Here is a 26508-nt window from a genome sequence, read left to right as displayed (position 1 = left end):
TATTTGACATATCTAAATCATGGCTCAATTTCAGTAATTTTCTATAATATTCATTTAATCTGTATAAACATCGTAACATTGACCTTATTGATGAGAAATGAGGTGATAAAAGATGCAGAGAGAAGCTGATTGATTTACATGGATATTCACTGCTATAACAGCTGAATGAATGACCTAACTTATCTTCTGAATGCGTAATAAAACATTGTTGTAGAAATTTTGGACAACTTGACAACGTCTGAGTCACTAAAATTTGGGGAAAATTTTTATAGAGATTAAAAAGTTTTTGGTCTTTCAATACTGTGCAAGTAGAATCACAGCTCCAAAATTTAACACCCTTTTTATTTGTGTCAATTGGTAATATATTGACTGCTTGACCTTGTGGATTTAAAACAAAAGTCTCTGAAAACTTTTTTTGCTTTTTGATTTCCATTATCATTTCATTTTGTTCGTTGTCTTCATGCCTTCTTTTTACTGATATAGTATTTACTTGTTTTGGTTTTTCTGATTCATAATTAAAATTGTATGAGCGATCATAAAAATATGGTTCAGAAGATGAGGTATGCCCTGAGTCCCCACATAAATTCTCAATGTCAGAATCATCAATCATATTTTTTAAACGTGAATCTGCCATTTTTATCATTCTTTGAAGAGTTTTAAATTGGACAGAATAATAATTTTTCCTTGCTTGCATACACCATTTGACCATTTTTTCAGCTCTGAGCCTGGCTTCTGTTTCGTTTGTAAGATCGTCGATAGACTCAACCAGAATTTCATATGTAAGATTTTGAATATATATTTCTAGTGAAGATTTAAACGGAACATATGTATTGTCGTCTTTTGGTAGCTCACTTTTCAAGATTTGAGGCTGTTTTGATACGTTTGTTTGTTTTCTTTGAATGGCCGCTGTTTGAGCTTTGTTGTCTAAGCGTGTTCGTTCCAAATATGCTTTATGTTCTTTTTTCACTATTTCTTCCAGTGGAAGTGAAAGTGGTGGATCGCTATGCTTAGTCATCGGAAAAGGAGTTATTATCTGGGTTTCGAACATATTCAGCAAATGCTTTCTCAAATTGTCATACTCATATTCAATAGTTTCAGGTTTATGACGAAATAATAAAGAAACTCCAAATGCAATAGCCAGCACACCACAATCATCAGCATTTTGTTGTTGATGAACTCTTGGAAACCGCACATTGTTTTGTTCAACTGTATAAAATGGAAATAAACGTTGTAAATACATTTGATAATCATTATGGAGTATATGAATGTTTAATGAATCATAAATATGAATATTTTTACCATCGTAATAACTGCAAACCCAGTGATCAGTCATTGGGCCAGAAGCGCCTCTGCTATGGAGGATTTGTATATGTTTTTTAGTTTTTGGAATGGCTTGAATTTTATCTAAGTTTTGGATATATAAAGTATCTTGCGGTACATAATCAGAACAACCGGATAGCAACTTTCCAAAAAACAATATGTCGTCTCCGTTTAATCTTTGATCCCCTCCAATTCTGTTTTTAGATTCTTCTGAAATACTTGGAATCTGTATAATTTTTCGTTTACAAATGCGCTTTTGGCCACAATCATAACCTTTAGTATTTAACAAAACGTCACCACTAGTCGGGCATTTTCTTTTAGAAGTTTGGATATTTGGCAGAAAAGTAGGTATTTTGATATTTTTTTTCTCTAAAGTATTCTCGCCATCTCTCAGCTTATTATTAGTTGAACTATGAATATTTGATCGAGGAAAAGGTAAGATATCGCGAAGTTCAAACATTGATAATAAATGGGTACGCATGTCTTTAACTTTATATGGCCTATATGTGGTCATTTCAGGGTTTTCGCCTAATGCAAGAGTTACTGCATTTGCAATAGCAAATACTCCACAATCAGAACCGTTAGTTTGTTCCTGTACTCTGTGAAATTCTACAGTTTCTTCATCAAATGCATTGCCATATAACATCCGCAACTTTTTTATAGTTTGATCGTTTAATTTTGAATTGTTTACAGAATCATAAATATGAACCAAATCCCCATCATAATAACTGCATATCCAATGACCACCAGCCATAAGATATGCGTCCTTATGAGCAATATCTAAAGCTGCTGTATGCAAAATTTGAATATGTTTTGTATTAGCCGGTATTTGTACTACGAGATCAGGATGTTGTAAAGCCCAACAGCGTCTAAACTCATAATTTAATTTTTCATGCAATAAATTGGCGAAAAAGTCAATTTCTTCATCTCTCAGCAATGAATCAGAATTTAAAATGATTCTACGATCGAATTCGAATTGATCAAATTCAGACATTTTTTTTCTCGTCACAAATCTAGTGATAAAAATTATATGTAAATAAAAAGAACCACTACTCAAAATTTTTATAAAATTGAGACGTTTTGAAATATACTCTTGCCAGGGAAATAAATCCTTCTAAAAAGAGAAAAAACTCCTGACAAGGTTATTAAAACTTTCTCGAAAGAAGAAAAAATACTCTTGTCAGGGAAATAAATCCTTCTAAAAAGAGAAAAAAACTCCTGACAAGGTCAATAAATCTTTCTCGAAAGAAGAAAAATTACTCTTGTCAAGGAAATGAATTCTTCTGGAAAGAGAAAAAACTCTTGACAAGGCCAATAATAATACTTTCTCGTAAGAAGAAAAAATACTCTTGTCAAGGAAATAAATTCTTCTAGAAAGAAAAAACTCTTGACAAGGCCAATAATACTTTCTTGAAAAGTAAAATCCTGAAATATAATATAAAGAAGGGAAAGAAGGCAAAAGGGACAAAAAGATAGGTTAGGTAAACGTCAAACGAGGAATAATTTACAAAAAATATAGCGGTCATCAAAATTAAATTGAAAATTTTTAACAAAAATAATATTTTGATAGATGAATATGAATCACTTTAATATATTTAAACTATTTTAGAAACAATAAAACACATTAAATATCACACACAAATGTCAAAACTTTGTCCCGAGTTGTCCCGAGTGCGACAACATTTATGTCAATGGCGACAAGGAAAAAGGGTGTGGTCCGATTAACAAACGTCAGGGTTCGGGAAGTTTCATACAACTGTATTATACGTAGGAATCGTACACGTATCATACATCATGGCTTGTATTTAGAGTAAATCATTTGTAACACCTCTCAGAGGTCAACTTTTTTTCAATTAATAATAAAATAAATATTTTAAACAAACTTTCTGGGTGCATCCTTTTAATAAAATTTTTTTGCCGCTCTGCAATTTTGCCTCATAACACCCTATAATACCGACCAAAATTTTCTAGGAAAAAGCTGTTTCTTGTAGTGGCAGTACTGGCACATGACATTTTTTTTTTTTTTTTGGCTCCAATTATTGAAGAAATAACCTGATTGTTTAATGTTTATATCAAACTGAAATGAATAGAAAATAGACTTGTTGTACTTGCTTGTTATTGTCAGATAGGTGGTACAAAATATTATCGTAAAAGTTTGAAGTCTGGATAATTACATAGAGGATTTTGTCACTTTTGTCATTTTTTCTGTGACTAGTCTTTAGTCGGTATTACAGGACGAAATTGCAGAGCGAAAAAAAAATTTTTAATAGAGTGTGTGCATGGGTGCATTCCTTTCATAAAAAATTTTTCGTTTTGCAATTTCGCCCTGTAATACCGACAAAAAGCTAGAAACAGAAACAACGACAAAAGTGATTAAATTCTCTATGTAATATCCCAAACTTTGCTAATGTCTCGTACGACCTATGTAACAATGACAAGCAAGTACATTATGTCTATTTTCTATTCATTCTGTTTGATATAAACATTAAACAATCATTCTTATTTCTTCAATAATCAGGAAAAATGTCATGTGCCAGTACTCCTAAAAACGGCTTTTCCTATAAAATGGTCGGTAATATAGAGCATTATTTGCAGAGCAAAAAAAATTTTTTTATTAAAGGAATGCACCCTTAATGTAATGCTACTCTTAATTACTAATTAACACACAATTTTTGGGTTATTAGACAATCATACAGATGATACTACATAAGTCTATGATAGTTGAAAGTGCCCTCTTTTTTTCCTTTGTAATGAACTTACTCATTTATTTAATCCACACCACTACACAACTGTCGAAATTTTTTTTTTTATTATACAACAATAAATAATAAATTGGGTGCATTCCTTTAATAAAGAATTTTTTTTCGTTTTGCAATTTCGCCCTGTAATACCGACTAAAAACTAGAAGCAGAAACAACGACAAAAGTGATGAAATTCTCTATGCAATATTCCAGACTTTACAGTTTACGATAATGTGTGGTACGACCTATGTGACAATAGCAAACAATCACAACAAGTCAATTTTCTATTTATTTCAGTTTGATATAAACATTGAACAGTTATCCATCTAATAATTGGAAGCCAAAAAAAATAATGTCATGTGCCAGTACTGCCACTACAAGAAACAGTTCTTTCCTATAAAATTTTGGCCGGTATTACAGGGCGAAATTGCAAAACGAAAAAAAAATTTTTATTAAATAAATGCACCCATTAATTCATTGGCATCTATAAAAAATTATGCTATAATTATACCATTGAATACAGGAATAATTTTACAATACAATTGTACGATCACTATTTCGACTATACTTCGCGTTGTAAACGAAGCTTCTTATCGAGAAAACTAAAGACTCTAGGGTCTCTAGTCTTTTTGGTTGTTGTAAACAACTCCGTAAGCGGTTTGCAAAGGCGAGGCCTCGTTATCGTTGTTTTGCAGTGGCAATAGAAAAAAAAAAAAAAAACCATGGCTCAAGGAGTAAGTTCATATTTATTATTAATTATTGTTAACAAAATAGATTTCAATTTTAAAAAAATAAATAATTAATAGTCGTGAATAGATAAACTTTTATGTTAAAATAATGAATATAATTTCTAATAGTAAGATATTGTAAGATAGTCCTACCAAAAAAATAACATAACCTTCATTTTACTTTTTTTTTATAATAATTATAACATTTATATATTCATTATTTTAACTTACGAGTTTATTTATTCACGACTGTTAATTATCAAATTAAATACAATATTATGATAATAACAATATATATAATTAATTTTCAGGACATTATAAATATACTGAAAAGTTTTGAGCGTGCTCGTGAAAAAGAGGAAGCATCTCGAACACGACGCAGAGATGACCTTGCTCGACGTCACGAGCAAGCTCGAGCACAGCTCTATTTAATTGAAGAACAATTCATTCAGGAAGGCTACGATCTTCCAGGTGCGGCTTTCGATGATGTTATCTTTAATAATAATATTGATCAAATTGCTGATGATAATACTGATGATCGTGGTGATTTTGGTGCTGCTGTTGACCTCAATGATGATCCCGGTGATGCTATTGACTTGACAATTGCTCGTCGTGAGGAAATGTTACGAGGTGTACCAGTCGGTGGTATTGCTGGGGTACCTGTCTATGATAATATTGCTCGTGGTGTTGGTCGTGGTGGTGCTGGTGGTGCTGGAAGATTGAGAGGAGAAAATACTGGACGTGGTAATGCTGCTGCTTATGGAGGTTATGGAGGACGTGGTGTAGCTGTCAATCCTGGGCAGATGCCAGTCGATGATACTGAACGTTTCAGGTAAACAATAAACAAATGTCATAAAATTTATTAATTAACTATATATAAAAATAAAAAAAATGAACAACAAACAACAACAATAAAATTCCAATTTAATCAACAATAATCAACAATTAAAAAAATAAATAACAATAATAAACTATAAATTTTTAATCATTTGTTGCAGATATTGGCGAAAACAGTATTTTAAATCTATACTCACCAATAGTGGTGGTGATGGAGGATCACGAAGACAAGGACGAGGAGGTAGACGAGGTAGACAAGGAGGTACACGAGATGGTCGAGGTGCATTTAATAGTGGGAAAAATGTCTTTTTTTTATAAAAAATTTTATATAGAAGTCTTAATCAAAAAAAAAAACGTGATATGGTTAACAAAAGGTGATGTGAAAAGTACAAAGTTAATTTAAATTAATGATAATAATATATATTATTATAATAATAATAAAGTAAATAAATAATATTATTATAATAATAATAAAGTAAATAAATATATTATTATCAAGTATTGATTACTTGATAATAATAATAATAAATAAGTAAACAAACGTACTGAAAAACTAAAAAAAAAATAACCTTTTAAATATTAAAAAAAGAATTAGGACTAAACTAAAACTAAATAAAGATAATTTGTATTACACCAAACAAAAAGAAACTTTTTTTACAATTTATTTATTGTCAATTTTTTAATTCCCCAATTTTCCATCTAGGTTTATTTTTAAAAAAAAGTGTGAGTGCTGTTTTTTTTATAAATATAAACATGATTTAAAACATGATGATAATTTAATATGTGGTCTAATAATTGTATTATTTGTATCAAATGATTGTCCATTCAGCTCAGCTGTTTTTTTTTTCATTTTCATATGTATTAACTTCAACTTTATTAATTGCACCATCAAGTGGTATTGGTAATGGTAATAAATATTCTGGTGTATATGGATAATATATATATATTTTACTTTACCAGAACTACTACATTGATAACGTTCTTCAACTTTAAATTTAAAACAATCAATTGGATTAAATTAATTAGCACAATGACGATCAATAATATTAATGAGCTGTAAAAAAAATTCTTGTGCATCTTGTTGATGATTTGATGAAAAACCAGGATATCCACGTTCAATTGAATATTTACGAGATAATAAACCACAATCAAGTTTCGATATTTGTGTATCAAAATTATTTGCTGGATCATTATAATTATCATTAAATATATTAACTGATTCATCAACATATTTTTTAATAAAATCTGGTATTATAAATAATGTTTGCATAACACAATTTAAATACGTCCAATTGCAGACTATGTAAAGCAGTATAACCAGCACCATAAATTGGTATTAATTTACTTGATGCTTCTTGTAATGCAACCCAATCACCAAATTTTTTATTCAAATCAAGCTCAAGTTCAATCATTGATTTTTCAGTTTTTTCCCTATTTGAAATATTGATACCCTAATGTGATAAATGTATTATTAAATTTGGATCATCAACCGTATCATTTTTATCATATGAATAAACATCACCATTACCTTTTTTTGTTATTGTACCTAATTTAACAGCAAGTGGATAACCAGTTGTACGATAATGCTTAATTACATGATCATTAATCATTTCATTACCACCAGTACCATTAAAAAATTTACGTCCACATAATATACTACCATCAGTCAAATTTAATCATAAATTTTGTGTCAAATCACATGTTTCACATTTCCAATTACTTGGCGGTATTTTTTTACCATTATTTAATTGTGGCAATGTTGTTGCATGTCTAAAAATTCAAAAAAACAAGTAATATTTATACTTAAACTTATTATTATTTTTTCGTATAATTACTTTGTTATTATTCTTGCTTCACCATCCCATGTACCAGCTAATGCTTCTCTTTCACCAATTTTAATTGCTGATTCAGCTTCTAATATTCCAGTAATTGATTTTACTATCAGTAAAATTAATTTTAATTTTTTAATACATTTATTTATATTTTAATTTGTATATTATAATATTATAATTAGCGTTATTTATTTATACCTGTTCTGGTAAATCAACTGATGGATATTTCATACTTGTAAAATTTGGTAATATTATTATTTCATAAGTTTCATCATAATATTTAACAGAGTCACGACTAAAAACAAGAAATGTTTTCAAACTGATGAGTAATTGGTGATTCCTTGAATAATATAAATTAAATAATTTATAAAATAATTTGTAAAATAATAAATAAATAAATAAACAAATGATACATACCTTAAATATTTTCGGTGGATGTTTTGTATTGTATGTATATAAATAATATTGATATATTTGTCATGAGATGCTGAATTTCTTGATGACATTTTTCAGGACCATATTGACAAGCAACTCTTGAATGTTTTTTATAATATGCTGTCAAGAATCATGAGTGCATTTTGGGGTTTTTTTTACTGAAGTATGAGCTCATCAATAAACAATATTCATTTATATTATATTATTTATTTATTTATATATATATTTATGTTGTTTATGTTGTTTATTTTTTTTCTTACATTTAACTGCATTTGACGTGAGAGTCAACAATATATTCTGGAGGTTATGTTATGAATGAATATAAATAAAATAAAAATAATAATAATAATAAAATTATGCAGCGCAGCCAATATAGCAACACAAAAAAAGAGAAAAGAAATAATTGCAAAGTTTTACCATTATTACCAACTGAACGGAAGAAATCTGGTCGATTTGAGAAAAAGAAAAGACCGTAAATATCAAAAATTATGCTTTAAATATAATTAAGCAACGGAAAAATCTGATTTTTTTTTTAAAAAAAAGCTCGACATCGATTTATAGGATCATTACCAAACCTCAGCATCCTCATTTAACTCTATCATATTTTAATTAAATTTCTAGTAGATTCGCGACGGAAGGGGACAAAATATTTGATGTATAATAAGGCACGGTAGTTAGTAGTAGTTAAATTGAAAATCTCATCTCACACATATATTCTCATCAACACACATACATTTTCTTTCTCATACTTGACTCGAGGCACTACCAAATTATCGGAATCGGAGTATCGATACTTTTTTTTTTAAGAATCGGAAAATCGATGCATCGGCTAAAAATAGTACTCGATACTTAAGTATCGAGTATTTTTTTTTTTTTTTTTTTGGATGAATTATCATCTGATTATAATATTTTTATTTTTTTTAACTATATATTCATGAGAAAATTCAGAAAATTTAATAAAAAAAAAAAAATGATTTTATTTATTTATATAATTATTTATTGATTTGTTTATTGAATTAAAAAAAATCCCATTTCACGGTAGGCCATACGTTACTCGGTAGGTAAAGATATCATCACTTTAGTGAAAAATGGTAAAAACACTATTTTTTTTTTCTAATATAATAGAACCATAGTTTGCAAACAAATAAAATTAGAAAAAAAAATCCAACATAAAAAAAATTAACCAAGTGATTTCATATTTTTTCTTGGCTCAGTACACCCGATTTTTTTTTCCGATTCTTGAAAAAAAGTATCGAGAATCGATACATCGGCCCAAAAAAAGTATCGAGTGAAAGTACTCGATACTTTCCGATTTAAAATCGGCTTGTCGATACATCGGCAAAAATCGAAGACCACTAATATGTATACTATGCTATATGTATACTGCGTTGCCTATGCTATATGAAAACGCTATGCTATATGTATACTGCCTATAATATATGCATCAAACGTTGCATGCAACGTTTTATCTGGCGTTGCTACTTCCGTCCCCGATTTTCGTGACGAATTTTTTTTTCACCTACCCTCCAAAAAGAAGTTTCACTTCAAAAAAAAAATTCATATGGGTCATTCCATAATTTTTTTATTACGCTAAAGTTTTTTTTTTTTTTGTTCGATTTCGCTAGTTTTCAACGTTTTCAATATAATATGAGTGTTATGACATTATACTTTATATATTTGATGAATAAAAATTTTAAATAAAAGAATCTATGGGTCATTACACGAAATTTCGTTCAACCCTAAACTATTTCTAATATTATTAAATATTAAATATTGTCTTGAAATGAAAAAATCAAAAAACATCTATTTACACATTTTGAATGATTTATTCCTTTTTCTAATTTCTACATGACCGTTGTTTGTTCTTTTGCATCAGGAAACGGTATTCCGACATAATCTGTATGACAAATCGCTTTTGATCTTCATTTTGTGTTATTGTTGAATTGTATTCATCAAACAGGCTAACAGCTCGTTTAGCAGCAGCATTGACGGCTCTCAACTCCGTCACTGTTCTCAAACCTCTTTTGTAATTGATATAACTATGACTGTAGAGATGAATCAACTTCTGAAAATCTTTTATCAATATGAAAACGAAGAAAAAATAGATTGATTTATAATCTAAATTAACTCCATTGCCGTTTGATACAATAATTTTAATTTAATATAGGAAAAATTGCTGTAAAGTTAATCTAGGCTTTGGATTATTTGGTTACACCCTTTCCTTAGCTATTTTTGCCATGATTAATTAATGAAAAAGCTGTCAGCAAATGTCCCTAAGGAGAGGATGTAACCAAATAAATTACATCGTAGTCTAGACTAATTTCACAGCAAATTTTTCTATATTAAATTAAAATTATTGTGTCAAATGGCTGTAGAGTTAATTTAGATTATAAATTAACTTATTTGGTTACATCTTTTTCTCAGCAACGTTTGCAAATATTCTTTTCATCAATTAATTATGGCAAATGTATCTAAGGAAAAAATAAAGCCGCAAATGAATTAATTAACAGTCTAGATTAATTTCATGGCAATATTTTCTGCAATGAATTGAACTTATTGTGGGAAATGGCCGAGAAATTAATTCAGACTACGCATTAATTTATTCCATTACATTCTTTTCTTAGCAACATCTTTCATTGATAATTTATGAAAAAAACTATTGGCAAATGTATCTAAGGAATGCCATTAGCCTCAAATATTTCAATCGATTATAGAATATTTTGCTGTGGAATTTATTTAGACCAGAAATTAATGTATTTAAAAGGAACTTTTGTATAAAATTTAATTGGTTCATTTATCTATTTAATTCTTGAAAAGGGTGTAATTAAAACCACGTTGAGAGGTTCTGCCGATTTTTTAAATCGAAAAGTAAGATAACAGTTTTCTTCTGTTTTTTGTCTTTTTCGCACTCATAGAAATACTGTGTTTCTAAAAGTCATCCACAAGAGGTCTCTAGTGATTTCTCAATAATTCCTGATCAAAACCTCTTTCATTTCATGTCCATACGTTTTGTCTTGTCTCATTTTATAGCCCGATAGTTTGTTTTTTACATTTTTATATTGTCGATTAGAGATATTGCTATTTTAATGGACTTTTTTTTTACAAAAATCGCATTCTCCATAATTATAGCTTATGGTAAAAAATGCCAACTTCGAAAATTGAAGAAAAAATAACAAGCATCCAAACAATTACCAAAAAAATACATAGAATGTATTAGTATTTCAATAATCTACTGTATAAATTCCGAAGCATTCCAATATTCGGAGAAGAATCGACAAAATACCTTAAAATTAAAATTTTTGTTTCAAATTAAAAAAATTGTAAAAATATTTGCAAGAAATGACATCCCTTGAACACTTCGAGTTATTAGTTCAAACATAGATGTACAGGCTAGAGTGAATAGAAATATTTCGTTCCGTCTTTTTTTTTGTTGCAGGGCTGATGTCAGCGCTGCAGTTGATAGTTTTTGAACTGACTTACTCCGAAATTTTAGGCTTTAGCGACAGCCTATGCTTCAACACAGTAAAAAGGCAAAGCTTACACTGCTTATTCAACTCCATGGTTTATACACATCATGCAATCGAATTTTAAAATTCAATATTTGTAGTCTTTTATAATCTATAATTTGTAAAACATGAAAACTGTGTAAATAAATGACCCATTTCATAAATTTCCGTGTAATGACTCATAGATTTTTTTGTTCGAAATTTTTCAAAGCAGATTTTATTCTCGATGATTTATTATAATAAAAGATTTTTTCCATGCATAATTGACGCTTTTAGATCTTACGTCTAAGAAAAACCCTATATATTTAAAATGGGACACTTTACCCTCATTATCATAATAATAATAATAATAATAAAAATAATAATAATAATAATAATAATAATAATAATAATAATAATAATAATAATAATAATAATAATAATAATAATAATAATAATAATAATAATAATATTTTGTTAATATTTTTTATATTGCTAATAAATAAAGAATTTATTACAAAAAAAATTTTGTCTTAAATGTTTGAAGGTGTTCTTATTTTAAACAACGAATTGAGTAATAAATTAACTAAACAAGAAAAAAAAATATTGAGAATTATCTCGTTAAAAAGTAGAAAAATATCAGTCATTTAACGAATTGGAGGTTTATTATATGATACTAATAATAAAATGGAGAAATTTGACACTTATGATGAACTCATATCTTAACAATTTCATTAGTAATTTATTTTAAGAAATTTTGTTGCCAGAATTGGAAATATTTTTGTTATAGAAACAGAATTTGGTGTATAAATACAGCAATTTTTTTCACTAATTTAGCTGGTTTTTATCTGATGTAGAATAAATTCAAAAAGTTTAGATAGAATAGAGATTGATAGAGATATTAAACAAAATGAATTTAATGAATTATTAAATTTGGAAGACAAAATCGTGGTTTGCATTTTTAAGCAAATCAAAATTTTCAATGTTAGTTGGTCATAAATATTAATTAAAAATTTTTTTCAATTTATCAAATAGATCATTAGGTGATTGATGAATTTAAAACTTAAATATCTATTGACAGAAAAAAATATTTTAAAAGTTTTTACATTGATGCTTGAAATTATTTTCGTTGATAGATAAACTTGTTGTAATTATACAACATTTTTTTTCAACAGTCCATGATTCACACGGACAATGCGCCAAAACTAACCTACAAAATCCACGTGTCTGCTGGGTCTCCAGCTAGACACATGAGTACCGTTATATACGTAAACCAAGAGCTGATCACGAAACGTGTGCATCTTACCACGTCCCACAGCCAAAAGAGTTAGATCAGCCCAAGATATTTCGGAGCATCTCGCATCTACCAAGCTGTCCCCACTCAAGGCTATCCCTCCTCTCTTTATCTTGATAAAAAGGGGAGAATATACTACAAAATAATAATAAAAATACGAAAAGAAAATATTAAATAATAAAAATATATATATAATAATGAGACGGAGTCGTTGGTTGGAGGATTATCGTTTGCTTGATGCCTTTCCGTGTATAAGGCAGTGAGAATCACTACAGCCTCCTCCCCAGACTCCTTCAACGAACGACGACGTCCTTCTTTCATCTCTCGTCAAGTTCAAGGTCCAATTGATTCTTGCTCCTGAAATTCCTGAAACAAATCTAAAAAAACTCGGACATGGTGCGGAATATAACAAAATAAATTTTTAGAAAAGTATAAAAGTTTTTATTCAACTAGTTAACAAACTATATGTAATTAGGTCTTTTATAATATGGCTCTGGTAAGGATCAACCTTAACCAGTTTCACAGTTTTGTACATAATACTAGTAATGTCTTTGGCGACAAGTTGAATTGACGCATAGAAGGACGTCGGAGTTAACTTGATGAAACTTAGAAAAAAATATGAAGCCCTGTGGTCTAGTGGTCAAGGCGTTTGCCCGGAAAGCAAAAGACCCGGGTTCGATTCCCGGCGGGGGAACTTCGTTATTTTTTTTAAGTTTCTGGTTTTTTTCACGTTGGACGAGAATCTGGACCAGGAGTGGTCAAATTCTGTTGGAGCTCGTAATTGACTCGATTTTTGTGGAGACACTGCCAGGTCTTGATTGTTGAGAGGCAGTACTGTCAAAGGTATCAACGACCTCGACCTGCATGCATAACTCCAGACATAACATAATCTGGTGCTGAGTTGACTGGTGCATGCGCTGTCTCCGTAATTTCCAATTTTGGACGATTCTTTTCTCGTGGTTCTAGTTCTGTACTACCAGCCCGACGTACCGCTAGTTTTGGTGCCTCTGATCCAACAGTAGGACAGCGTCGGTCTGGATGCTTACGGGAACCACAATGACGGCAGTGCTAATTATTTTTTCTTTTCTTCTTCTTCTTTTCTGGCTTTGCGAAGACAAATTTCTCGGTGTTAGGAGTAACTTGAGGTAGTTCAGCTTTGGTTGGTACCACTTCTGGCCTGGCTGAATTAATTTCAGACATCTCCAAGGTAGTACGTCTGCTTCTGCTGGGCCAAGTTTGGCAGTTTCAGGTATAACTGGTGATAGTTCCGCCTTGGTTAGTAATTCTTCCAACTTGTGTGAATCACGCTTCAATACTTCAAGTGTTGTTCGTGGTAACTTAATCTTGGCTGGAACTATCACTGGACTAACATCAGCTGTTAGAACTATTGCTGATTCTTCCAAACAAATTGTTTCCATCTGGAAGTCTCGCAATAGTCTTTTAATGATAGCACTGGTGATTGCATACCATCTGAAGTGTCTTCCATTAAAGGTGAACCTGGCATGTTATCCCAGCAAGTTAAGTTTTCTGCTACTTTGTGAGAGTACGACAGTATCTTGGATGGAGATGCTGATGATTGGTTTCCACCTGCAGTTGCCGAACAAGAAACTTCCTCCATATTTGTTGGTGTCGTATCAGTTTTCTGAAAAACTCGGGACCAACGAATACCAGGTGGCACTATTAAAAGAGCTGCATAATCTAAAGTTCGTCCGAAAGAAGTGAGGTCTTTTGATGAGTTTGATAGTGGTCTCAACAACTCAGTTACTTTATTCTTGGTGACCTTTGTCGATTTACTCAAAGGAGCCAACATTGCATTTTGACTTTTGGCAGGTGTTTTGACCTTGGGTAGAGTAACTGGTGATTGAGTTCCACCTGTTAAACTGCCTGCAGAAACACCTACATATTTAAGAGATCCTCCCAGATTTTGTTACATCTGCATATGAGGCTTTATCCACTCTTGGTGTGGATAATTCTTTTTGCATCTGTTGGACAAAATCTGGCAGCATGCTTTTGACTGTATCCAACGACATAGATACTGAGATCGGATCTCGTTTCCGTGTATGTGGTAGTGGAAGCTGAATGGAGGATGATTTTTTAAATCCTGCCCCAATCCTAGTGGATCTACCATGCTTGGAGTTTCTATGAGGAGGATAGTCTTTCAATAACAGTATCATTACTGGTTATCTTTGGTTTCGTTCCACTACCAGTTCGTCCTCTGATAATTTTCTTTGGAGGATCCGAAGCTTTGAACTCTGGTTGAAATGGAAGCTGAATTTCTTTAGAGGTAGTAGCCTTTGGGCTATCAAATCTTATGAGTTCTACTCGTGGTATTTTCTCTGTCAATAACACATCAGAACCAGATTTTAAGACTTTTGACTCAAATTCTGAGTCTGTACCTGGGGTACAGTCCAATGTGTCACCTCCAGTTGAAACGGACCCGTTGTTCGCTGATGTATTTGGAACCACATCTATCCATGCAATCAAATTACTTCCAAAGTTTGGTTTTGTTGGAGTACGTGACAAGGAAGCTCGGATTCTTTAGCAGTAATTCTTTAGCAGCTGTAGTCGCCTGATTCACAGACTTTTGGTACTGCTTCAGTTTGGAGCAGACACCCGATATGGCGGTGGCGATTTTTGGCTCTGCTGTAGTTAACTTCCTTAATTGATCGCGAAAAGGTTCCAAGTCATCCACCAAGAACAGTTTCGGTGATTGATACATGGGAAACTGACTTGCTGGTTGTGATGCCTTTGCACTGTCTTCTGCTTCACTCTCGCTATCGGTGTAAACTAGTTGAGGTGGTGTGGTTCTCATCCGGCTGCGGTCTCTTCCAGCTGAACGAGTCCGTCTCCTGAGTATGGCAGGATCACTCAAAGACTTGTTACTCGAACGTAACTCCCTTATCTAAAACAATATAAAACGAGATGCGGTAGCAATTGTGTGACAATTTATTAGTATGGGGCTATCCATGGTTTCAAATCAGAAACGGAAGATTGGCCTAGAACTTTGCCAGAAAAATTAGACAATTCATAACGAGTAGCTGACAATTTCTGAGTTACGACAAAAGGTCTCTCAAAACGTTTTTCCATTCCAGCTGCATAGTGCTGAGCTGCGTTTGAGAGGGGATGGGTTTTTCTGAGGACTAGCTGGCCAACAGAGAACTCAAATGGCATATGTCACAAATTATATTGGGCGGACTGTTTGTCTGACGCTTCTTCTTTAGCGAAGATCAGAGCTTGACGAAGAATATTTAAACGTCTCATCCGTTCATTCCATTCCTCAATCAGTACTGGAACCAGATCGGATTGACCTTCCAATCTGTGCTGAAGAGAATTTGGTAGACGAGGTCACGACCAGTGTTAGCAAAAGCTGGTGATGTCATTAATGAATCATGGTAGGCTGTGTTGAACGTGAAGCGGAATTCGGGGAGAAACTGGTCCCAATTTGGGTGGTTCTCATCAAGATAGTTTGACGTCAATGTGGTGCGTGGTAAGCGGAGTGACAGGAAATGGGGAATCTGGTGGTGGCGCCTCCGGGAGCTTACTCGATAGAAATTTATTTAATTTTAAGTCTTGATCCGGTTCAAGAGTTTTAAGCCAATGGCAATGGAGAGCTTCCGACGCGTTGGGAGTTAGTACGAACAATTGTTCAGGATGGTCCCGGTAAAACCAAGATCTGTCCCCAAAATCAATCACCATTCCAGACGTCTGAAGGAAATCCATTCCTAAAATAAAGTCTTCCGACAAAGATGGCAGTACTAAAACTTCCATCTTCGTGGCTTTATCTGCTACCACTAAAACTAATTGAACCGAATATAAAATAGTTTCTACTTGGCCACTTGCCGTAACAACACGTCTCGGAGGGATGGCCTGCTGCTCAAGTCTTGATTGTTCCAGTAACTGAGTCGTAGCTAGACCAACAAAAGTTCTGTTTGCCCCTGAATCTACAAGGGCTCGTATAACAAGTGGACCAACGATTAAATCAAGGTGGAATGCTGTAGTCTTCTTGTCTTGTGTAGTTTCCACCGTCTGTTCTGGTTTTGGAATGAATACCGTAGCCAAAGGAGACAGTGAGGTTGACAGTATTTCTTCCGGAGTTAAATCTCTATGATTTGACACAGAACTCCGGGATACTTTACTGGTCACTTTTGCCGGGGTTAATTCTACCAATTGAGGCTCAGGCACCGGCTTTGTGAGACTCAACTGTCGTTTCCCTGGTTACAAAATGGGCAAGAAGATACGCCAGGTCTTTTACAACGATAACAAAATCGGCGACGTGGTTCTTGGCAATCGCGGTTAATATAACCTCGAGAGTCACAGTTCCAACATTCGATCTCATTACCCCCTAATCTACCAGGACGTTTGTGCTGAGAATCGAAACCTGGAACTGGTGATGAATTACGAATAACATTGCGAGGCAACATTACGGGAGACATAGGTGGTGAACACTGGGTTCCTTGTTCCACTTTCGATGGTACTTTCAATAATTTTACACGATCACGATTACGTTCTGATTCGCGATGAAGTGCATGTAACTCAAGGTCTTCCTCGAGTCTGTAATCACAGTTAAACTCACAGGGATCATCTTCTTGGAGCAAAACACGTACTTCGTTGGTGCGTGATTGTCGAGGATGAGCAAACGTAACAGTACGCGATGTAGGGCAAGCAAAACCGAGACACCAAAAAAGTTCTGGTCTTGGAGGTGGACGACGAGTCTGAGCAACCTGTGTGATTCTCTCCTGTTGTATTGCCCCCGCCTCTACAGCTTTCATTGTAGGACAAGTACGAGCGGAAATCAACCGCTGAAACGAGGGTAGTAAATTTCGTATCGCATAGACAACACGCTCACTTTCTGGCCATAGTGGATTGGTCCATTGGAACAAGCCTCGCATGCCCGAAATATAGCTTCTAACGGATTTACTAGAACCTTGAGTTCGTTTATCAATTTCTTCTCGTTAATCGACGTTGATAATCTGGATCCGCGAAACTATCCCGAAAAGCTTCCCGAGTAGTTTCCCAGCTAGGTAAGTTTTCGAGATGCGTCATGAACCAAGTCAGAGCAGGCCCACGCAGACAAAAAGAAAGAGCCGAGAGTACTTCCTGATCTGTAGAGTTTGTGACCACACGTACTTGATCAACTCTAAACAAGAACTCTTCTACATCTTTTCTGATTTTTCCGTGAATTGAAGGTGACAATTTAAAAGGACTCTGAGCACGGAATTCTGACGACGAGTTTCCGGCTTTGAAATGCAGAGGTCTTCAAGTGATGGACTGATTACTTGGCAGCGCGGAGCGCCTCGGTATTCCAAGTCGTGATCAGGATTACCCTGACGACCTGAGCTAACCCGTTGACACTCTGACGGTTGACGATGAACATAAGCATCAGAATTTCGTTGATCGTACAATTCTAGTTCTTTGACTACGCGGTGGATCTACATATTCCAATGCGTCTTCGGGGTATTCATGGCGTTTTGATACATGTGTTTGTGTCTCTGGAAGACGACGCGTGATTGCTCCAGAATCTCGTTGATCATACAACAGGTTTCTATTTTTCTGATAACGAGGTATCAGACGTATTCCGCGTATTCCGAGTCGTCTTCAGGATCAACCAGACGTCTTGGAACACTGAGTGTTGCCTCAGGGAGACAATTAAGATTGGTACCTACAACTTGGCGGTTATCTGCCTGAGTTTTAGTCTTTGGTTGACGTGATGATTCGTGACCATCTAGATCATCATCAGGATCAACCTGACGACTTGGTAGAACATCACGTAAAGGTATACGCGAATTGACTTTACTACGAAGAACTGGGCCTTCCTGGTCTCGAAAAAGGTCATCAAAACGCCGCAATATATTTACTGGTGGTTTTGCTTTTGAATTTCTGGTGGTCTGGGTGGAACCTCTAGCCAGGGGTGGATTAAGTCCGCCACCTGAAGGCCTAAGAAACAGATCTTCAACGCGTGGCATTGATAATAGAAGTTGACTTGTTGGTGTGGTGATACGTTGGTCAAGAAGCTGAGCAGGATCTACTGAATTATTATTATCCCTGGTGTCAACATCATCACCAAATAAGTCTCCTATACTTCCCAAAGAAGAAAGAAAAGAACCTGGATGAGATGGGGGACGACTGAGACCACCAGCTGTCTGATCCTTTGGTGATGCCTGTGTTAAGGTAACAACTGGAGCATCATTACAAACCAAAGACTCAGCTGCTGGATTCCCGTTTAAATTTGAAGTAAAACTAGCCGCACTTATTGATATTGAGGAGTTACACGGTGGTCTACTTCGCCTTTTAACGACTGTTGCACTAGCAGACATGTTGATTAATTAAGAACAACAACAAATGTCAAGGTAGCGTACAAGAGACGACAAAGTGAATCAAAATCGAAGTTATATCTGATAGATCTTTTAATTCAACAAAATATTAAGCCAGAATCAATTAAAATTAATTCAATTTACTCTGAACCTGTGATTTCTGGAAATTTACTGTAATTGATAATAAATCGATATATCGACATTACGATTAATCGATAACTGGAGCCTCGATTGGTCGATTGGTCGATTTATTTACAAAACTTGAATAGATACGTTAATTAACACCGCCTGGCTAAAATCGCGGGATTATCAACAGAATGACAATAACGAACAGTGATTTTATCGAGAAAAACTGAAATGATATATCAATACATGGATACTGCTTGAATAATTAGTATAAATTTTCTGAATCAACCAAAACAACAAATTATTCAATCAACTCGCTAGCTGTTTAAATCCTGAATCAGTCAAGACAACTACTAATCAATCCTCATATAATATCTGACACGTCAAATTAATTAAACAATTCAGTATCTGATTGGCCAATTACTGTAATTAATCAATTCTCTAATGACTCGACCGTTTAAAATAAATTAATCAAACAATTATAGTCTCTCTGTGGCCAGTGACTTTAATTAATCTATTCCTACGCAAAACACAATTTATTTAGCTGATTTAATGACGGCCCGGTCAATAGTTTACTTTACAATAAATAGACGGCCCGAAAATTTAGTTTAACAATTTAATTTATCGATTTACAAGTTAAGCTAATTATTTTATACAAACAATTCAAACCCCCTTTTATTCCGACAAATAATTAAATAATAAATATATTAAATAATATACTATTATGACAGCCCTTGTAAATTTTTATTTAAACAATATTAAATTTTATTTGAATAATAACAATAGCAATTGTTGCCATGCAATCTAACAACTATTGAGACAAAGAAAGGTGACGCAATCAGTGCCCGACAAGTAACACAAAGTCAATCCTTTGTGTCGCCTGATTTTCATGATAGACGCGTGAGAGCGAAAGAGAGAGACAAACACGACTAAGGGCCTCTGGCAACAAAGGCCCGATAATTTTTTTTTCCGACACAAAGAATACACGAATTTAATAATCAGTAATATATATAGGAGAGTTCTGGCTCACCCCCCGGCAAAACCCGCGACCCCCCGCTGTGATTCGCGGTTGATTTCCCGGAATCCGCGAGGCCTCACCCCAGGGGGGCCACGACTTAATTAATTGGGTCAGATCGCTGCAGGGGGTCCCCGAATTAATTAATTAGATCGATTAATTAGTTAGGTCAAATCGCCACAGGGGTCCTCCAATTGATTAATTAGGTCAAATCGCAATCGGGGGTCCGATTTTTTTGTAAGGCGCGATATTGATTTTTCTATAAGACGCCATTTTAAATTTTTGAAATTTTGAAATTCCCGAGGTCCCATTTTTCATACGACGCCATATTGGTTTTTTCGCAAGATGGCATATTGCATTTCGCAAAGGTTGTTATTATTTTTGGCATATTACATTTCGCAATTGTTATTATTTTTCATTTTTTTTATTGTTAATAAATTTAACTAACTTTTAAATAATGTTTTTTTATTATTATTATTATATATTATTATTTTTCATCAATAACAATAATAATAATAATCCAATAATTTAATAATTTGATAACTTTCATAATAATAATATTTTCAAAATTCCCATAAAAAGTAGGTAATGTATTTCCCGTTTTTATCATATAATATCTTTAGTAGGGCGCTGCAGTTTCGTTTTGTCAGCGCTCTATGTTTTCTGAATTTCCCACGATTTTCTTAAAGTTTGGTTCGTCACGGAATGCGGTTGTTTGAAAACACTTTAAAAAAAAAATACAAAATGAGCTGCGGAAGAGTTAATAGAAAGGTAGGTCATTTATTTTATTATACAATTAATTAATTTTATTATTATTCATTTTATTTTCTTTAGTTTTATTCAATGAATTAGTTGTATGGCTTTTTTATTATATATTTTTTTTCGCTAAACGTGTGTGCGATCAAGAGATTTACCCACGTGTTTTGCAAAGAATAAAATATCTAATATTTATAATAATAAAAAAACGCCACATTACTAATTTATTTAAAAAAAATAAATAAAAGAAAATACAACAAACATAAATTAATATGAAAAAACAAAAAAAAAGAATGGTTAGGACGCATGCTTGAAAAGTTGCATCACGCGAGCACGTTTTCTAAAGTTTTTCGTTTTTCTTATCAATTTTAATGTATTTTCTTTTTATTTATTTTATTTTATTGATTTTATTTTGTTTATTTTTATTTATTGAATTGAAACAGTTTTTATTATATTTTTTTCTTCATGCAGAACACGTGTGCAATCTCTTTCATGCACGTGTTTTGCAAAGAGGAAAATATAATAAAAAACCGTTCATTTATTAAATAAATAAAAATAAACAAAATAAAATTAAGAGAATAAAGTAAATAAAAAGAAAATATAATAAAATTGATAAGAAAAACAAAAAAGGTTGGTTAGAATGCATGCTTGAATAATTGCATCACGCAAGCACGTGTTCTCATCAATCTTTTTTTTTGTTTTTATTATTAATTTTATTGTATGTCATTCTAATTTATTGTATTTCTTTAAATAAAAATTATATTATTTTTATTTTTTATATTTTCAACGTGTAGGTCTTTGGAGAAGACTCCTAGAACGGGATTTGTGGGTCCGATACCATGCCATGTCCAGGTTAGAGCAAGAGGAGCTGGAGCAGAGGTCTTCCAGAGAAGCCACCGTCCCTGTTGCCGCTAACGAAGGTAATTTTTTATATTTTTTATTTTTATATTTTTATTTTCAATTATTTTATTAATTTTTTTTTTTACAGATAACACTGGTGATGATGAGATGGTGACGATGGATCATGAGGTAATTTTTTTGTTTGTATTTTATAGATGTCCGTTTTTTTAGCAGCAAAATTTGACTTGTATTTTTTTTTTTTTTTTTTTTTGGTAGATGTCCTTTTTTTTTTAGCAGCAAAATTTGCCTTGTTTTTATTTTTTTTTTTTTCCAATAATTTTTCAATAATTTTTCATTGTTGTTTTTTTTCTTTTACAGTAACCAGGGATACTCGTGAGCAGGAATATGATGATGATGATGATGATGATGATAATGATGATTTGTTCTGAAAAAACATAAATTACTTGAAACAAAAAAAGTTATGATCAAAAGAATTTAAAAAACGAAGAGCATTACAAAAAGAACAACGTGCTTCGTCATCGTGGAGAACATGGTGAAAGTACTACATATAAAAGCAATTGTTCTTTATTATCTGAACAAGCAACAAAAGCTAAAGCATTTGATAATGGAACGGCTGATTTAATGATGGAACAATTAATGGTGATGATGATGATGTAGTGGTGGTGAAATAAATAATAAAGATGTGACGCCGATAGTCTTTGTGGACCTTGAGACAAGTGGTCTTGGTTTTGCATCTAAAATTTTACAAATTGCCTAACTATCAGGATCACGTGCATTTGACACTTATGAAAGAGCTGTAAGACCAATTCCAATCGCCGCAACAGCTAGAAATGGTATAACATCCTGATATCGAACAATGATGTGCAATGGTAAAATTGTACCATCAGTTTTAATGAAAATAGCATTGTCAAGTATTTTATTTTGGTTACAATCATTGAATACAAAATTTTGTATTGCTGTACATAACTTAAGTTCAATTTTGATAGACCAAGGTTGATGGCACTTTTTAAAAAATATTCAATGTTGACAAATTTTCAAAATGTAGTTTTGGTTTTGTCGATACACTTGGAGTTATTAGAAATGATGAAAATGAGAAAATAAAAAAATCCAAAGGTGTTGAGGTTGATTCCCATTTCCCAGTCGCATCACCGAACCAATATTTATGCCACGAAGGGCCCGTATATCAATAACGCTATTTTTTATTCCCGTGTCCTATAATTTTTTGTGGCGCCGCTGATGAAAAAACCAAGTTTTTTAGTAGTATGTGTGTGCGTGGCTACACACTAGTAAGCGAAGATTACATCGTACAATGAAACCATGCTTGTGTTCATGTCTGTGTGCTGCGCTTCTCGCGAAATTTGTTTTTTCTAGCACTACAAACTGATAGAAATTTAACGATTTCTGTTGCGTTTGGAGAAAGTTATTAATAAAAATATGAGGTACCACCTATACCTTGCGTGTTAAAGTTGTCAACTTTGACAGTAAATATCTCAAAAAAACCACACAAAAAAAAATTGAAAAAAATTGACAATGTAGATAATTATTTCATTTAATCATAAGATAAAAAAAAAATATCTGTTGCGATTTCAGATTCCCAGAATCAACCTTAAGGTTGAATGTAAATAGAATTTCTAACTATACGATTTTCGAATTTTTAGTCCTATATAAAAGCCAGAATAATTATCTATTTTGTTGATTTTTTTCAGAATTTTCACAACGGTTTTTTTCAGATAATTAATGTCAAAGTTGACATCTTTAACACGTAGGTATAGGGACTGAACACATATTTTCTTCTCTAGCTCAAAAAGTTTCTATACGATTTTACTTGATTTACTTTCAGTTTGTACTTCTTTACAATACGGATTTTCTAAGCCCTCAATGATCATTTTCTACCTCGGATTTTAGAAGATATTCAATGATTAAAATCAAAACTTTCTATCATTGGCGGTCATTCTCTTCCTTTAATTCGTCGTGCTGTCTTATGTTTCTTGGCTATCGTAGTATGTGTGTGTCTATCCAGATAGACTACATACACACATACTACCCAGAACCTGTCAGTATAGTGAATATATTTTTGAAAGAGGGGCGATTGAAATATTTTTTATAACCGTGTGTAGTTTATGACCATGCGCACCGTCTTAGGCCCAAACTTTGTTCACCGATGCGATTTACATTCAACCTCAACAAAAACAGAGAAAGTAACGCTCTTCCAATCTTGGCAACAACATTTGTATTTTAATAGACGGAACACACAATGGTATTTAGGATTGTAAGATTCTTCAACAAGTTTCAAAAAAATCACAAATACCAGAACGGTAAAATTTTGCAACGTATGAAGCTTTTTGAAGAACGTAGGTGTCATTGGAAATTGTTATTTAAGGTCAGGACATTTTTTGACCTACTACTGTGTCTTCTTCAACATGTCTTAGAAAAAAAAACTATTTATAAAATTCTATCGTTTTCCCAATAACACGTCAATATCAGTAATAATATAATATATAAATATATGAATGTTTGTAAAATATTTGTTGATAATAATAAAAAATTTTTGTTATTCATACGTAATTATTATTTTTTAATCAACCTTTATCATTTAACAAAATTTGATGAAAAATATTTGGAAATTATTCATCGAATTTAAATTCAATAATTGAATATTCCAGAATATTTAATCAAATAAAAAATTAATTATATATTTTTATCATTTATATATATCAAACTCTTTCAATTATGATGTTTAAAATAGGGACGGGGTCCGTAATATACCATCAAATATACAACATGGATCCTATGCCTCGTTGCCATATTTTCGTTGAGAGAAAATGAAAAATGATAAATTGGCGTTTTTTTTTTTTATCTTGCTATTTTTTATTAATAATAATAGGAACTGATGAAACTAAAACTGTCAATCTATTCCGAATAATTTCATTTACTTATATTCACAAGGAAACACTATAGAAAATAATTCTGGTCTATACTTTTTTTCGCAATAACTACTGTTTTGGAGAGTCATTCTTTCAATACTCCATTTGAAGAGCCCATGTTAAATTTTTCTTTTTTATGAACATTATAATTTTTAAACTAAATCTGTAAGCGACTTGGGAGTTCGTTTTAATGGATTCACCATAATTTCAACTACCTAGAAACACAATAAGGAAATAAATTTATAATTTCCTTAATGAGGGCCGTTCTACTGTAACGTGTATCTTACATTTAGTAACGATGCATCTCTAAAGTTACTCGTGTCATCTTTATCCCCTCTCTTGAATATTGGGCATATTATTGCCTCCTTCTATTCTTTCAACATTTCCTTCTCTTCCTACATTTTTTCCATACACCTCGTTACCTTCTTTTTATTTTCTCCTTTCATTTTTTTCCTTGAGAGGGTTCTCTCTCTTAACATTGTCCACTTCGCTATTTGAGTTACTTTTTTTTTCTTTATATTCGATTCTATAATGTCTATTTTCATTTCTTTATCCCTCTTATCTTTTTGAAATGTTTGTTCCACTCCTCTTTTGTTTTTTTTATTTACTCACCTGTTTCCCTTACCTATTCTAAATTTATTCATAACTTTCACCACATATCTCTTTCTTTTCCATTCATTTCTAGCATTCTCATAATTTTTTAGTTATGATAGGCAACACACATGTCCTGAAAAGAGAGGATAGTGTAGACGGGTAAGTAGAAAGTCGAGAGGTTCTAATTATAATACCAAGCATACGAGTTGCTCTTCTGTTAATATAGTCAATATGTTGATTAAATGTCAATGAGGCATCATATACGACCCCAAGATCACTACTACCGTGCCTTATTATACATCAACAGTTATATAGTTTAGCGTCATCTGCGTATAGTAATATCTTGCTATTAGTACTTTCAGTAATATCATTAATATATATAAGGAATAGAAGAGGCCCAAGGTTAGAGCCCTGAGGAACGTTGGATGTTGGTATTTATTTTTATTTTACGATCAGAGTTTACTCATTAGCGACTTTACTTACGCAATTTTTGTACTCAACTTATAAAGCAACCTTGTGTTAATAATACCCTAAATAAGTTAATAGTCGTTTGAATTGGTTTCTGCGGATTAAGCTTACGTTTAAATTATTGATCTGCGATCTAATCGGACAATTGTAAATCTCCTTTTAATCTCTCTCAAGAAACAAAAAAAATATTATTTCAAAAAATAAATATTTCCAAAACGTGTTTTTTACTCCAATACGAATACGAATTCCCTGGGATCTAGGAAATATAATTCGCAGTTTTGAGAAACACGCTTTCAATGTCTTGGCAAAAATTGTTTTAACGTTTATAAATTTTTTTCAAGTTATAATTTAATTTACCAGATTATAAGTTTCAGTTTTTTTTTATCAATTTTGTATATTGACTTCTTTTATTATTCGTAAAACGTATCTCAATCTAATAGAAATGAATATTTCTCCGGATTAAAAATTTTACTTTAAAGAATAATAGGAACGGATAATTTTCATAGAGAAAATAAGTAATAGTCTCTTCGATAAAACGCAATCAACTCGATTAGAATAATACAAACGATGGGAACAACTGCTTCTTTTTAGATCAACATGTAAAACTACTTGGACCCATGATTCGTATTTTCTAATGTTTTTTTTTCTGTTTTAAGTAAGACTCGTTATGAGGTTGTACAAAAATTTGCAATGATTAATCATCATATTCTTCAAGTTATATTTTTTTTTGGAACTTTACAATTTTTTTGTAACAAATCTATCTTAGTTGGAATATGATAAT

At 32.3% G+C, this 26508-nt stretch overlaps 2 protein-coding genes across 2 annotated transcripts; one reads left to right on the top strand and one right to left on the bottom strand.

The window, feature by feature from the left end:
* Positions 1–4783: 4783 nt before the first annotated feature.
* On the top strand, positions 4784–5944 carry LOC122860027. The gene is made up of 3 exons (XM_044163669.1): positions 4784–4795; positions 5101–5621; positions 5788–5944. Exons 1-3 carry the CDS (start codon positions 4784–4786, stop codon positions 5942–5944), a joined length of 690 nt encoding a protein of 229 aa, XP_044019604.1.
* A 1085-nt stretch (positions 5945–7029) lies between these two features.
* On the bottom strand, positions 7030–8140 carry LOC122860026 (ubiquitin carboxyl-terminal hydrolase 14-like). Its single transcript, XM_044163668.1, is given in 5 exon segments — positions 7030–7077; positions 7155–7396; positions 7462–7567; positions 7656–7753; positions 7876–8140. Coding segments are annotated over 5 exon segments (555 nt in total). The 5' UTR covers positions 7965–8140; the 3' UTR covers positions 7030–7057.
* Positions 8141–26508: the final 18368 nt, after the last annotated feature.

Source organism: Aphidius gifuensis, unplaced genomic scaffold, assembly GCF_014905175.1.
Source record: "Aphidius gifuensis isolate YNYX2018 unplaced genomic scaffold, ASM1490517v1 Contig2, whole genome shotgun sequence".
NCBI classification, from domain to species: domain Eukaryota; kingdom Metazoa; phylum Arthropoda; class Insecta; order Hymenoptera; family Braconidae; genus Aphidius; species Aphidius gifuensis.
Note: the sequence above shows the minus strand (reverse complement) of the source record. Positions and strands in the feature narration are given on the sequence as shown.